Below are 15,754 nucleotides of genomic sequence, written 5' to 3'. Positions count from 1 at the left end.
TGTTTTTTTCTTTCTCTCCCCACCCCCATATCCGTGGTTACAGCATTGCCACTTAAGCAAAAGCCTGCATTAAAAATCAATATAAAATCTACATTAACAGCACACCCAGGGTACTCAGCCAAATAGTGCTAGTGTATGCTAGTCTATACACCAGGCTTTTTGATAATTTCCTGCCGGTGACATGATCATTTAGGGTAAATGTAAAGGCAAGTAGAAGTTGATCTGTAATGTGGCCACCTGTTTTCATCAAAGTCAGAAACAATGAAAGCCCAGGTGTCATTTTTTTTTTTTTTATGATGGAGAAGAGATACTGGAGAAATTGGTTAAAATCTGTCGTGCATGATTTTTGTTTAAATGTTCAGTGATTATCATAAAGTGGTTTGGGAACATCATGAAAAGCAGTCAAAGTTGCCTGCGTGATTCAATGTACAGTTGTACCACTCAAGAAACCTTGTTCTAAGGGATTGACCATGATACGACAGAAGAATAGTGTATTAATGTGACTGAGTTTTATTTTGTCGATGGGAAATTACATTCCAGCTTTAAGTAAATTTGACTGCGATGAAGGAATCAAAACTGGATATTTAATTAATCTGACCTCAGTTCTGTTACATGTCAAGTATTATCTTGGTAACATTTAAAAAAAGAAGAATTATTAAACACAAGAACTTTTGTGGCATTATTGTCGTAATTTCTGTATTAAAATAATTATCATCTCCAACACACATAGTTTCTTCATTGGAAGAGAAGGTTGTACTATAGTGTAAGTTTATTTTTATTTACAAAAAGTAAAATGGGAATGTATAGGACATTGATACTCTCGACAAATACTGTATATATTCATAAACTGCACTGTAACAAGAGATGTTGATTTTTTTTTTTTAATACTGTATTGTCCTTTGGTTGTGCTGCCAAGTAATATATGTGCATTTGCCTTTTGGTACACTGTAGGACCCAAGAAATTTGTGCGTAATGTCACTAACTACTCATTGCAATAAAAGCTAAAACTAAGCTGACGTACAGAGATGATAGCATTATGTGTATCCAAATTTGAAATTGACTTTAGAGAGGCTGAAATGACAGACTAGCTTATGAACAGTGTTATAATCAAGCTGAAATGCCAGTGACCGGTCAAGGTCGTACAAGTGGATATGAAGACTTCAGTTGGAGCCGAAAAGTCCCGGTGCCTTGATCAAGAAAAATTCCGACGTGTTTGGATTAATTATAAATGAAAGGGAAAAAATTGCAATGTTATATCCCTTTCTGACGACTGATGTTCCTCCGCTTTATTTGCGGAACAGAGTCGAGCATTGGCAGCTCTTGATCGCTTTTGCAGGTGCTGCGCTGTATCTAGTCTAGCGGGGGAGCGATTAGATGAAAAACAAAATGTGATGTGTGGATCCGCTGCTTTGTGTCGCATTCGCTCTGCGCACACGATACCGACCAATGTTACGCATCACTGTTTTGTGTTGGGTTGGTTGGGAGTGGGGACAGCAAGGCTGTGTTGTGTCATCGAGGAATTTGTGAGCATCAGCTATGCTACACTGAGAGCAAGTTGTTGTACTTTCATGCACTTTCTTGCGTGTCACAGGTCAAAGTTTTGTGCGGACATTCAAGACAGAAATTCCAATTTTCAAGCCTTCCCAATGTGAAGGTCCATTTTATGTCCTCGTCTTCCATTTTTCAAATCCAGTGTGATTTTCCAATATGCCATTTATTACCATTTTATGTGGAGTTGGCTCAGCTTCACTATAGGTGACTGACTACCCAAACAGTCAATATAAACTATAAAACAAAGAACGGGAAAATGTAAAAGACCATATGTTATCCATACAATGTAAATACCGATACCATAGTGAATATATTTTATAAAGTGGATCTTTTCAGCAAATAATCCCAAACACTCATTTTATTTTGGTCTTAAAGTGGTTTTGTGGTCAAAACAACAGAGTCACACCGACTATGTAGATGATCCTGGGCCTTTCATATCATGATAAACTTGCAGTAAGTAGTTTTCACTACATGTGTATGGCATCTTGTTGTGGAAGCAGATTTAGGCTTATACACAATAGAGATGGAGAGTCTATGTCAAAATGAGAACAGCGTTTTCAGTGAAAACATTAAGATAAAAGCAATATATTGGCCAAGGCTGTCGGGGTGGGGGTTGAGGGAATTGAATAAATGTTTGGAAAGGAACAAAAGAAAAACAAAATAGTATGTGTGGCATATTCACAGAACATGGCATTCTGTAGGGGCCTTAAGGTAGCCATTTGCATAACAATAGTGAAGACAGGTGTGTGCAAGTCCTCAATTGTTTTGCACCCAAAATGTCAAAAGAGCAACTGTTGAAATATCCATATGAGGAATATCATGTTGTAGATGGATTCCTTTCAAACACAACAATAGGCTTTACAGCACAACATAGATATGATGATATAATTAGTCTATAGGCATGATATGCTTTCAGTGTGTTCACGTAGGTACGACAGTGTCCGTGATGTGTCATGATTTCGTAGCAAACGTTCTTGACGCGGGTGACTAATTGAGCCATTCTCCATGTGCATGTGTGTACGTGACACATGTCTGTTCTTATCAGTCTAGAAAGAGAAGACACTGGATGGGATATGTACAGTAAACCTGTACAAAGTCATAAATATTCTATCTTACATTGAGAGAATAACAAACTACATTGTACATGTACAGTTGTAGTTTGGGAATGGCTTGCTATTACATCTCTACTGTGTCCATATGAAGTGTCGGGATTCAATCTGTTTTAAAGTGGTCAAAATTTTGTTTGCCGTGGTGATTGTGTAACAAATATTAGTTTCCATATTAGATCTGTGTGTAGAGATTTAAACTTCTATTAGTGAGCCCAAAGCTGTGCTCTGTGAGAATTGTAGTACTGCATGTACCACTACATTTATACAGTATTAATTTATGTAGATTTAAAACCCCAAACAGCATATTTATATAGAGGTGTAGTTTTGAATAGGATAAAAAACATCACCACCAGAAAAACAGATCATCAACAAAATACTTGCCACCAAAAAGGTTAGGTATGAGAAAATTAATACACAATATCTGTCATTGAAAAACTACTATTATCTTTTTGTACAGACACAAAATTGCATTAATAGAAGCAAAGAATCAACAGTTATTTTGTTGCACCATTTCTCCATATGCATGAAACAAAAGTCATGGTTGAGAATGAATTGTATACTTTCTGGTAACATAGGCACACCTATTTTCTTCTCAGAAATGGAGAAAGAGAAAGTGATTCACAGAGCTTGAAATCCGTTTGAGAAAACTGTGTTTCTTATTATCCCACAAGGCAGTAGATTTCATTTTCTGGGTATTGGATGGGCATGAATAACATGGGGTCAGGGGTTAGGAGTAGGGGTTATTCGGGCAATAAAGGCAGAGTCTTGCCATACCTGACAGAGATGATGTACAAGACAGCCGTTATACCACTCAATTTGTAAGTGAAGGAATAAGAAAATATTCTATGGAAAGTAATGAAACAATTTTTTTTTTCTCTCGTGGCTTTATGCTAGATGGTGATTTCATTGTCCCAATAACGTTGCATGCAAGTAGTGCTATTACAGTACATATCACTGTACATATCAAATCTTTCTTAAGGATATCATACCTTTTTGTTTGTGTTTTTTCAGCTATGTGTGTTGCAGTGTTTCTTGTCTTTTAACTATTTTGATAAGGAACTGACATATTTTCCATTGCATATTGTAGCTTGTTTTTTTTTTTTCTATAACAATATGACATTTTTGTCAAATTGTACTGCTACATATGTATGTCGTATTAGTGTATATTTGCTATGGAGTTTAGCACTGTATGTGCCTTGATGTTTGCATTTTACCACTTGATTGATTTCTAAGATGAAATACCTTTTTAACTCCATACAACATGAATGATGTTTTCTGGGATTGTACTGAAATGAAGAGGAAGTGCCTGTTTTATGTAGAGATAATTAACACACACATACACACACACACACGCACACACACACACAAAGGAATTAGGTATGCACAGGAGCAGTAAAGAGGGTTACTGTGTACTGCACATGTAGTGTTGTTCACACCCCCAGTACGGTTTTGCTCTTTGCTGTTCCCATCTCTATTTTGTGCCCCTCGAAAGCTTACTAATTGCCCACTGTTGAAGTTCACATCTCTTGCCAGTATGCAGATTAAGGGGGGACCCACTTTTGAGCAACTGTTTGTGTGGGTGGAAATGCGAAACACGGCTCTCGAAAAGTCTCCGAGACGTTCTGTCCAGACGATGTCGACTCTGTTTACGATTCGGCGTCAGTGGTGGTCAATATCACGGCGCTTAGTACAAATGGCGTGCTACCTCCAAAGGGCGATCGCCAATGCAAGAGTGTAGTCTCGGTGTCTCAGACCCCAAGGGCAAGTTTTTTGAACTGGTGGTAGCTAGTCACCAAACTTTCATATGCTTCCTCCTGTATTTCTTATGAATGATAGTGCCGCATAAGAAAGACTTGTCTTGGATCAGTCTACCACATGTATGACAATGTATTGCAGAATTTATAACTCTACAGTAGCCTGTTCTTCTTCCAAAAGTAAGGCAGATACGATACTTTTCTCTATGATTTCCTTTACGACTGCCATAATACATTATCTTATGTTCTTACTACCACTTTTAGTTTATGATGGGTGTTATGCAAAATACTAACCAATATTTGTAGCTCCAGTGATCTCCTCTCCACCCCCTGTAGGACCTCACCCCCCCCCCCCCCCCCATCCTTATTACCCCTTTAATACTCCAGGTAGCTACAGTAGCTCTAGACGTGTAGGCCTATTCTGTCAAGTAACACATTTGCCCTCTTGTACAATGTAAATCATTGTGTGTATAAAGAATCTGTTGTGCTCACAGGTGGCTAGCTTAATTACCAATGAAAAGCTGTGAAATGTTTGGAGCATGTAGTTAAAGAGGGGTGTGAATAGAAGGCGGTCCAGTTCTGTAGGGTGGTCTTCATTTATGAAGAGGGACAGGGAGGATTTTGCTTTGAATCTCTCTCCATTATATGGTATCTGATTATAATAACTGGCACTGTAGCAAGATATTCCATCAGGGCAGATAATGTACATGTACTGGTAGGCTGGTCTTGCTTGCAATAGTCGGTGTTTATGTTTGTGTTTCTGAGGTAAGAGACAGTGACCTATTTTCGAGGGGGGGGGGGGGGGATTTCCAACATGTGCAATGTAGGCCTACAAGTGTGGGTTGTGTAGCAATACTGCAGTGATAAGAAGACTACCACTTGGACTAGTTTGGCTCACAGCTTATGCCGGGTCAGTGCAAAGTAGGGCTTGAACTGATGTAAACCTTGCTTGCAAAGCCCTGTTGCATTTGTGAAAAGTACAAGTGTTCATATGTAGGCACACACAATAGCATTTGACAGTTGGGCAGGCGGCCTGAACAGTATTTGGAGTCGTCTACTGGCAAATATTCATTTAAATGTGCAAGCAATTTCTGTGCCCATTTGCCAGGTTCATGCAGGTTCAACTGCTGTAGGCGGTGCATCATAGATTTCAGGTTGTTTTTTTTTCTTCCTATTTTGTATTTCAGTTTCCCTGCGATAGTTTGGTTTGGGTATTCAATGTGCAAATGGGGAAAACCACTGTAAGCATATAAAGTGACTGATGAATACTGTATCTACTCTCAGTTAAGTTTGATGATCATCAGTTTTTGGTTGTTTGGGAAGGAAGTGAAGATAACTACAATGAACACATTTCTGTGTGTACATTACGTTGTATTTGTTTGCAGTGTATAAAAAGTCCCCCTCCCCCCCCCCCCCACACACACACCTGTAAAACGGATGAGCTCTTTTTCCTGCCGTAGCTTTGATTTGTTGTACAGTACATGATAGTAATATATTGGCCTCTCTCCTTTCCTCCCTCAGTAATACAGTCACTGATGGGTGATGTATGCATACACACACACACATGCACAAATGCGCAGCACACACTATACATTGGCACTGCTCTATCTTGCGTGTGCAAAAGTCACACTTTGGAATGAAATTCATTAATTTACTACATTGTGGGACCAATTAATTGTGATGGAGTGCCCCCAGCACCAGAAAGGGCAATGTGAGGGGAGACTGATGGCACATCACACTGGTCATCCCTATTTTCAGCTGTCATTCACACTACAGACAATAAACTAGTGGCGTCACCTCTTAAAAACATGTTTCCTCTTTCTACATCTTTCTCTTTTCCATCTTTCCCTTTGCCATCTTTCTTGCTGTGTGACAGCATACTGTATATGATAATTTTGAAATGTACGTTTTTGAGAGCTCATGCAAGCAGCTAATTTTGCCAGTATTTCATCTGATAATTAAAGTTTGTGATACTAGGCCTATGTACGTGTATGTTTTTATACTTAATTACAATGTCTTTTTTCCTGTTCTCAATTTACAATTATGTATATGGATGAGTTATTAGAACTTCTCAATCAAATGCACTTGTTTTTGTTACTATTTTTTTGTCATTTCTAGTAAATTTTGAATTGTAAAAAAAAAAATCACATACATGCTTGTACTGTATACACCATGTATTTAGCAAGTCCAAATTTTTGCGATCGAGACGTCCCGACGATTTCACGAGTGGTTAGATTCGCGATTATGAAGTACTGTACTGAACGGAGAAATGTATAATACGTGTGCGTCACGTTCATATCGGGATCAGAGTCACTAGTTTTGCGTGTCTATAAACTAATTTCGCAAATAGCACCTGACTCGTGAAATTCACGAAAATAAAAACCTCACAAAATATTTGGCATATTAATAGTGTATTTGAGAACTTATGACAAAGCTACAAAGCTAGCTGTCACAAAAACATTTCTTCATCCCAATATCAGGAGCAGAGGTTTACAAATATATCGTACCAAAATTTTGCATGGACCTTGACATTTACGTTGTATTCAACATCGCTATACATGTAATATTGTTCAGATGCAGTGGCTGAAATTACCAACAGCCCACTAGCCCAATGGCTCAATGAAAATGGCTGATAATGATGGTGGAGTAAGTGGACTAATCAAATTCTTTGCTGTACATTGTAAGTTCACGTTTTGTTATTGGCTCGAATGAAAAAAAAAACCACCAACAACTGTTGAGTGCAACCATTGATTTGTTTTGTTTTGATAAAACTTGTTTTGATAAAACATGCAATATTCTTGCTATGTATGTCTGTTATTTGTTTTTTTTGTGCACCCCCCCCCCCAAAAAAAAAAGAGAGAAAAAGATGAGGTGCAATGAAAGCTTGTGTTCAGGACTGAGTCACTAGATTCCTAAGGGATACCCTTTTAATGACTTCCATAAACCATAACTGATCATTCAAAGTATCTTAATTTCCATACTCTTTCCACAGTGTTTTTACTCTGACACTGATTTGTTGTTATAACATCATTGCTCTGAGATGGTTGTTCCCAATAGATCAGTTCATGTCTGGTCCCATCTTCAGCTGAAATGTTGTGGGAATGTTGGGGGGGGGGGGGGGAGAGGGGAGTGACAAATGATTTAACTAGTGCATGGTACAATAAATCTTATGAACATTGTAGTAGGGGAAATGTGAATAAAGAGGATGCATTGTGAACATTTGTCAGTAGGGTGGCTATTATTAAAAATGGGCATTAATTTGAAATGTTTACTGCCAAAAGCTCTTTGTTCTCTATTCAATATTTGATATCTATTGTATTCATTGATCAGTAGGAGGTCGGTACTATTATAAAGTGAGCAAAACAAGTTTAGAGCTTTGTGAGTGTGTGTGTGTGTGTGTGTTTGTGTGTGTGTGTGTGATCTGTGTGTGTATGGCTGTTGTTTATCATCTTTTCCATGTTTGAAACAAGTTTCAGTATATCAAAACGCATTTGCAAAGGCCTCTTGGATCACGTTTCTTGAGTTGTTGTGTTTATCATCTCTGTCTTGAGTCAAAATGGAGGCCTTAATTATACTGCACGGCTCCAGTATTTTAACCCGAGGGGCTGAGATCATGTAGTTGGCAGTGGTTGGCGTGATTGTGTTTTAAAGCAACTTTTTGTTTATCAGTATCATATCTTCACAGAAATGTGTTTCTGGCTCAAACATGTTAGCAGTCACACCTTTTTCTGCATTTCAGAAATGTGTTTCTAACCCCATAATCAAAGAGCTTTGCATTTTATCAACTGCCCAAATCTTCTAAAAGTTGTTTAGAAACCTTAATTTCATGCTGGAAGTGAGTTCATATGCACCCAGTGTCTGAGGAGATTACAACATCGTATAAAAATGTCCTTTTGCTTATCACCTCAGTGGTACTTGTGCTTCCTCCAGGAAGTTGTTGTTGTTGTTTTTTTTTACGTCATTCATTACAATTTATGTACAATAATACAATTTATCATAGCTACTTATTGTATCTTCTAGTACATGTATAAGTTAGCATGTACTAGTACAGTGTATGTATTACACTGTTGATGTGTTTATGTAGTGCTGTGCATTATGGCAAAACTTTTGCTGTTAATTATGATTATTGTGTTAATTGTTCGATTTTAAAATCAGGTCAAAAGAGTGAAGGGGATGAAAGTGTATGATACATTTAATTGTATACTGTACAAAATTTATAATAACAAAGTGTAATAAGTTGTCATAATGGCAAAATACGAAGGTGTACATGTTGATATAATGGCGTACGCATTTTCGTATCTCTCTGTGTGAACATGGGGGAAAACGTATTCAGTTTCAAATATATTGCAGTGCATTGATTTATTGGCCCACCTTCGATCCCTTGCCCAGTTCATTATTCATCGTGTTGCGTGGATAGAGTGGGAATCCTACCCTTCCAGTCATAATTGCGTGCGGACCCATCACCTGTTCATTCTAGTGCTGTGTCGTCAACATTCGCCGAGATGTTTGTGATTTGCTGGATCCGGGCATTTACTGACATCATCGATGTGCCCCAGCAAAGTTGTGTGGATTTCCCCTAGAGTCCCAGAACAGACTCTGAGATTACAGATTTCATTTTCGAATCAATTCATACAAATGTCTAAGAATTTCAGTATGCATGGTCATTTGATTTGTTTACACTTAGTCGGGATGGAAATAAAGTGCAAACATTAAAAGTAACTGTGATGAATTATCAAACAACTTAGCATCATTCACACAGACAAAATAGGATGACAATCGTGATCCAAATACTGGGAATTTTTGCGCCTGTTAAGATAGACAGAAATATCCTGCTATTTGCTGATTGCAATAATTTGTTGACCAAAGTGTGCATGCCTGAAATCTACCGAAATGGTACCCTTGCCCATGTGTTCATTGCGATGTGTGTTTTGATTGATGGGATGAAAAAATCTCGAGATTAAGCAGTAATATTCGCTCCAGCGTTGACACACTTGCCACATTGCAAAATCATCTCAATAATTCTGAAGTAATTGCAAGATTTCTTTGGATTTAGATTATGATGCCAATCACACTCTTCAAAAAGATGTCCATGCCAGCAAAAAATGTATACATTATGGTAGAGATGCAAATCTCAAGATATGAATCCTGCTTATACCGCTCAGTATGAATCCCACTTATTGTATATCTACTTATAATGTAAGCATGGAAAACAGGATGTCATGCAACATCAACATATTGCATAAAAACGCTGTTTACTACCGTACCTCATTGATGGTGATCAACATGATGCAATTTCTCACTTCAGAACCATGTCGTACAGTTGTAGTTCAGGTTTTTAAAGCCAAAGTGTTTCACTGCAACTTTCAGTTTCACTTTGATAGCAATAGCGCATGACCCAAATTTCAAACGCAATACGAGTACACAAGAGAGTGGCCTGATTGGCACATGTAGGCCAGTATACAAGTTAGTGCTGCTGTAGGCCATGTACAGTATAAAACCCGACACTGTCAAAGGCTTGTCGAATGTGTACCATAGCAGTGGGGTTTACTCTAGTGATTCCTCTAGGGTTAATGAATGCATGGTACAGGCATTTATTATACAAACTTGTACATGTACATGAGTAGATTTTATTGTAGGTTTGATCTGTCCAAGTGCAAGGTTGTACAGTTGTACATCGTATCACTTCTGCATTTCAGCTCCGGTGAGGACACGGGTTGAGGTAGATACCAGTGTTTCACACGCTTCAAGGATGCAGCATTCTCACACTTTTCCTTGGTCCTTGGTAACAGTCATGTTGCGCCAGACTATACTGACTTCCAGACTGTTGGTTTTTACACCTTTCACGGCTCTCAAGTACCCTGTCCGATTTGAGACAAATACATGCATTAGCCTTAGATGAGAATACTACCTCCCATGTAGCATCTTAAGCCCACTGAGTGGCATTTGCAGGTATGCTTTTTTTTTCTGTGGCTGATGGGTGAATAGCCTTATCTCAAGGCTGTAATGAAATGTTTTATACTCATTAGGCATACTGATGGGGGAAGTCTGGAAGTCAAGCCAGTGCAACTAAAGTGAACAAGGCAGAACTCACCCTCAGTGCTCTACAACATGAAGAATCCCCTCTCAAAGGCAGTACTCCCTTCCTCCTTCCCCCCCCCCCACCGATTATGTCACGTCTTATTGGCGACATGGGCATGTTGCGTTGTATGCAATTTTTCCAGGCCATAATCAATGGCTGAATCATTACCGTCAGGGATCGCTCTGCAATCCTGCCTCCTACGCCCCGCCGCATGTGCCGCCGTCTGCCACACGGCGCTTCATTAAAGTCGCTCCGTACATTGATGCATGTGCAGGGCCTGCTCCCTGACTCAGTACATGCATCACAGGGGGCTTGTAGCTGCCAATCTGTGGCAGGAGCGAGGAGGCATGCATAGATAGGCTGATGTACCATCTGGCACCCACTGATCGCAGACTTCCATCCCAGTGTTGCTATGATATTTAACTGTTCAAGTTCTTCTTTTAGCCGTTAACTATGCAATTTTTTCGTAGAATTCTGTGTTGCTGTGTGTGCCAATGTGTGTTTGGCTGTGTCGGGGCTGGTTTTGATAAAGATGTACCAAAAAAAAAAAAAGGAGAAGATAATAAAATGATTGCTCTAAAGGGTGTCAGAGGGATGTATTTTGGTTGTTTATTTGCCTGTCAGTCTGTCCCACAATATGCTACCATGATTTTAAAAAAACAAAAAAACAAAACCTCTATTTGTGTACACACTAATAGGAGTATTGTGATGTGATGACACCTTGTCTCCAGTAATTGCTTTGGGAAATGTCGCAACCAGTATTACTCTACTGTGAAAAAAAACAAACAAACAAAAAAGCATGGGAAGTTGAAAGTTATACAATAATTATGTTCTGTTCAATTTTTTGACAAAACTTCTACTGTCCTGTTGGTGTGTGTGTTAGTGTGTGTTTTTTTTTTTTTTTTGCAGTTGTTGTTAGAAGTCCATTTGAACATGGTTTATGGTTGCTCTTTACATGGATGAAGGATGGAGTGAAATGGTCAATAGGTTCTTATCTACATTGATTTCGTTTTGCATGGCACAGGTGTACGTGCCCATATCCATGAAGAGGCCGGAACTTTATAAAGAAAGAACAAATAGGGACAATTTTGCTGGCTGTATTGTTGTCATGGTGATGGAGGCAAATGGGGGTTTCTTAACTCAGTGGTCTGAGCAAGTATAATTGCATCCAGTGTACATGTACAGACGTACGTGTATGCTGCTTAGGGGAGATTCTCAGATGGAATATCAGTGAGGGCATAAATTCAACCATTATGTGGTATGGTCTATTTTAAGCAACTCTGTAAGCGATAAACCTGAGCAGAATACTGAAGAAACCATATACTGGTTCGCGAGAGCCAAGATTCCCGAAATCAAAATGCGCACGAAGTCAAAATGCACACGAAAGTTGTTGCCTGCACTATGATATGCATTGATTGTCAGTGGCAATTTGTGACAATGTCATGCCCGAACATTTCTTGCTTTGCAGTATGAAGCTATGAATCTGAATTCTTGTGCCAGATTTCATGTAATGCTTATTAAAGATTTTTCAGGATCTTGACAAGGCACGCAAAGTGGGTTACTACTACCGGTTGCACTACTGGAGATGATGATTCAGATTCAGAATCAGAGTTTTCAATAGTCCATACTATACATTGTATTTGCAAGTCTGCATATATTCATGATTCTGAACAATATGATGTTAGTAATAGCAATATGATGATGTTGCTCATGTGGATATGGTTTCATTTTGAATACAATGTACAGTGTATCTTTAGATGGTGGCCATATCAGTATTTACCATTTCTCCTCTAGAGGGAGCCCTTTCATTATTAACAATATTGACATGGCCAAAAGAAACAAGTGCTATGAATAAAACATGACATTCCTACAGTAGATGCATATATATATCGGACTGTAATTCTATTTGATTCTATCTAACCCACTGAGGACGGGCTGATTATGCTACAACACACATTTCCCATAGACACTTGCCCAAGTATACTTGGGACTCGTCCTCAGCGGGTTAAGAGTCCAGAGCTGAATGTACTGTACTTCAGTGCTAATGATGAAGCGATGAAATGATGCAGTGTTTTGATTGACAGTCTAATCTTGTGTCTGTGTCTTCTTCCCTTCTTCCAGGAGAGAGCTGTCATGTCCACCCACTCCACCGGAGCTATAAGAGTAAGGTCCTCTCCCACTACCCTTCCAACGTCGAGTGGAACCCCTTCGACGCTGATGGCGTCAACATGGTATGTTACAGAACCCATCATCCCTACTCATCCTCAGCAAAATTTGAAAGAGGAACAGATTGATACAGATTGGCATATACTATCTGTCAGGTCATGTGCCTAGTTCTTTTTGAACTCTAAAAACTATTATCACTGAGAGGTTATTTCCTAAGAAAAGACGTAAGGGTAAGGGTAGGGTAATAAGGTAGTACAGGGATGTGGTGAATGACGAACAGTTGTACAGTCCGAGAAATTCCACCACTGTCTTGATACTCGACGGATTTGGCTGAAATATTCGGTAACCCTTTCTCAGACATCACTTATTCAAGTCCAAACACCTTCCCATATGAGGTGAAAAATCCCTTTTAAATAGTCCATGTCAGACAATCCATTTGCATGTGAATTACTGAAAGTGAGTTTTCCTTTTTAACAGTAATGAAGCGAGTTTACCATGTGTCCTTGAAAAAAACTTATGAAAGATGTAATCATGGCAAAATGTCCCCGAGTGGAAGTGCTGCTGGTGCTGTGAGCATACAGTGTAGGCCAATATTTTGATAAGCAATACATCCAGCGCTGGCTGGGTAGCATGTTTAATGAGCCAGTGGTATGACAGGATAGGACAAGATAGTGTATGCTGTGCGAAATGCAGGAAGAGGAATTCTAGCCACATCCTGGTGTTGAGATACAAGAACTTGGCAGCACCAATGGAGGGTTCAGACCATGACAAGAATTTGTTTTCTGTTATGTTGCAGAAGTACAGTGTAGCTGTTTTTTTAATAGATTATTACAGAGAGTTCAGATACTGAGATTAGTCACCTCACGAACCACTACTTGCAAACTCCAATCCATACCACAGCTACCAAGGTATGCCACAAACTCCGTAGCTTGTTCATCAATCATGTCATACGTGATAAACTTTACGTGAAAGAGTATGCACGCAGATGCATGCACAACACCATGGTGGCAGAAATTACTCGGTCTGACATTCGAGCTAAGCTTTTTAAAGTCTGGCTTTAGAAGTTGTTCCATTAAAACCGAAAACTGATGCTCAACAAAGCAAGTAAAACTTGGTTGCAAATTGCAAGTGGGCCAACATGATTTCAGAAAAATGTTTGAGAAAAAGATGCTTTGAGCTACATGTAGATCTCAGATTCATTAAAGTAACTTGATTAGCTAGAAACAGGTTTCAAATGAATACCTATCAAGTGTGAAATCCCTGGAAGTGTGTCTGAATATCCTGGCTCATGTTTTGATGGTGGAAAAACACAACGTCATGCCAATGGGAGGCATGAACAGGGCATGTTCTGCAGTGCATTATGCGGAACCAAAACATCAAACCCAGCAAACTTTCCTCTGACGTTCCCTGTGACATAGGACGGAGATACAATGTACAATCCCCATATGGTGGTACATGTAATTCTATCTGCCCTTGGAATATCATATTGCCAACAAGGAAGAAAGGGAAAAATGTTGCTATTTTTCGTCTATGAGCAAATGTATTTGTCATTTAATAATATCTGCAAAGTGTTACTCTGTCCCGACTTTATAGATATCTCTAAACAGAATGAGTATTTTTTGCTAGAATCTTGGCATCAAAGGAGCACATACAAATTTGTTCTAAATATGTCAATAACTCAAAATGTGTATACTTTTCCACTTACCTCACATTGCATATAATGTAAGTAAGGCAAATTGATGTTTTGCCAGTATTAAATTTGTTTGATTGTGTTATAATTGTCCAATTTCTCAAATTTTACAGTCTATTGGCTTTTGTGCGTACAAACATTACAGCTTATCCTTGAGGCCAATTTCTTGGTCAGAACATGGGAATAACAACAATACATGCTATCTTCTCATCAATACTCCTGTTTCCATGGAAACTACCCCTCCCCTTTTTTCATCATGACAAAGTTTAGGAATTGTAGAGACCATTAAACTGAAAATAATCACATTGTCATCATTGTAGCGTGACAAACATGATTATACCAAATAATTGCAAAATATTTGTGTGTACATGTTATGGATGCATGTTTGTTTGTGTGGAAAGGAAGGCAAGGGGGGGGGGGGGGAGTAATATATTTTATCGAGTTCAGTAACCTCCAGTATACCATTGTAGTCTGTTCTACATAGACCCAAATTCGAGCACATGTCTAGTGAGGTACCCGCACCTCCTCAGGGGCCCGAATATCGTCACCCCGCTTAAAATTGTTTTAAGCCCACTAGACAAAAATTTATGCCCGGGACTGTGTTCAGTACGCTTGAAACTTGGGAGGGCCACCACAACCAAGTAAATTGTGGTGAAAACCGAACAGTTTTTCGCGAAAATCTGAAATTTAATGGGAATACGTGTTATAACTATTAGTATCACCACTGTCCCCGCACGCATCTTTTACGTGCTTTGTCTATGGGAGCGCGGGTGACGAGTTGCAGGCCCCTTCCTTAGCGCGCAACTTTTTGGCATCGTTTGCGTTTGACGATGATAGCTGCAAATTTTCGATATCGATCAGTGAACTTGTGATTCCAATGGAATTTTCAGCATTTTTCCTGTATGTGAGTTGGATTTCAAAGAATTTCAGTGGCGAAATATGATTCAAATATGCGCAAACATTAACTATGACGAGGTGCGGGTCACCCAAGTATATACTGTAAACATGGCATATTACGATTGTGACTTCATAATTTTTTGTTTTTGTATTAATCATCATGTTCCGTGTTCTTTTCTCTGCGAAAACTCGAAACCCTTTACCTTTCTTGCTTACTGTCAAATGTGATGTTTGATAGGCCTATTTCTTTAATTTATTAAAATCAAATTGGACATGGAGTAAATTGTGCCTTGATATTGGACAGTTATCTGGTTGAAATACCAACTGTTGAGGTTTTTTTTTTTTTTTTTTTTTTTTAGTTGCCTCAGCTGATGACTACTGTGCATGTTTTATGACTGACTTCACCGGTTTTCTCTTGAACACTCACAATTTGCTTTTGCCTACATGGGTCTACATACTAGGGTGTTCTACTTTTGGAAAGGGCATCTCGTTAATAATATTCTCCAAA

General features: G+C 38.9%; 1 protein-coding gene across 1 annotated transcript in view; it reads left to right on the top strand.

Annotated features, from left to right (window-relative positions):
* The window catches only part of LOC140229035 (DENN domain-containing protein 5B-like), a 79,527-nt gene that overhangs the window by 25,319 nt on the left and 38,454 nt on the right, over positions 1-15,754 (top strand). The window contains exon 2 of the mRNA XM_072309296.1: positions 12,615-12,724. Coding sequence (XP_072165397.1) covers positions 12,615-12,724 — 110 coding nt within the window. The remainder of the gene's footprint in view (positions 1-12,614; positions 12,725-15,754) is intronic.

The sequence above is a fragment of the Diadema setosum genome, chromosome 5, assembly GCF_964275005.1.
Source record: "Diadema setosum chromosome 5, eeDiaSeto1, whole genome shotgun sequence".
Lineage (NCBI taxonomy): Eukaryota > Metazoa > Echinodermata > Echinoidea > Diadematoida > Diadematidae > Diadema > Diadema setosum.
This window is presented reverse-complemented; position numbering and strand designations above follow the sequence as displayed.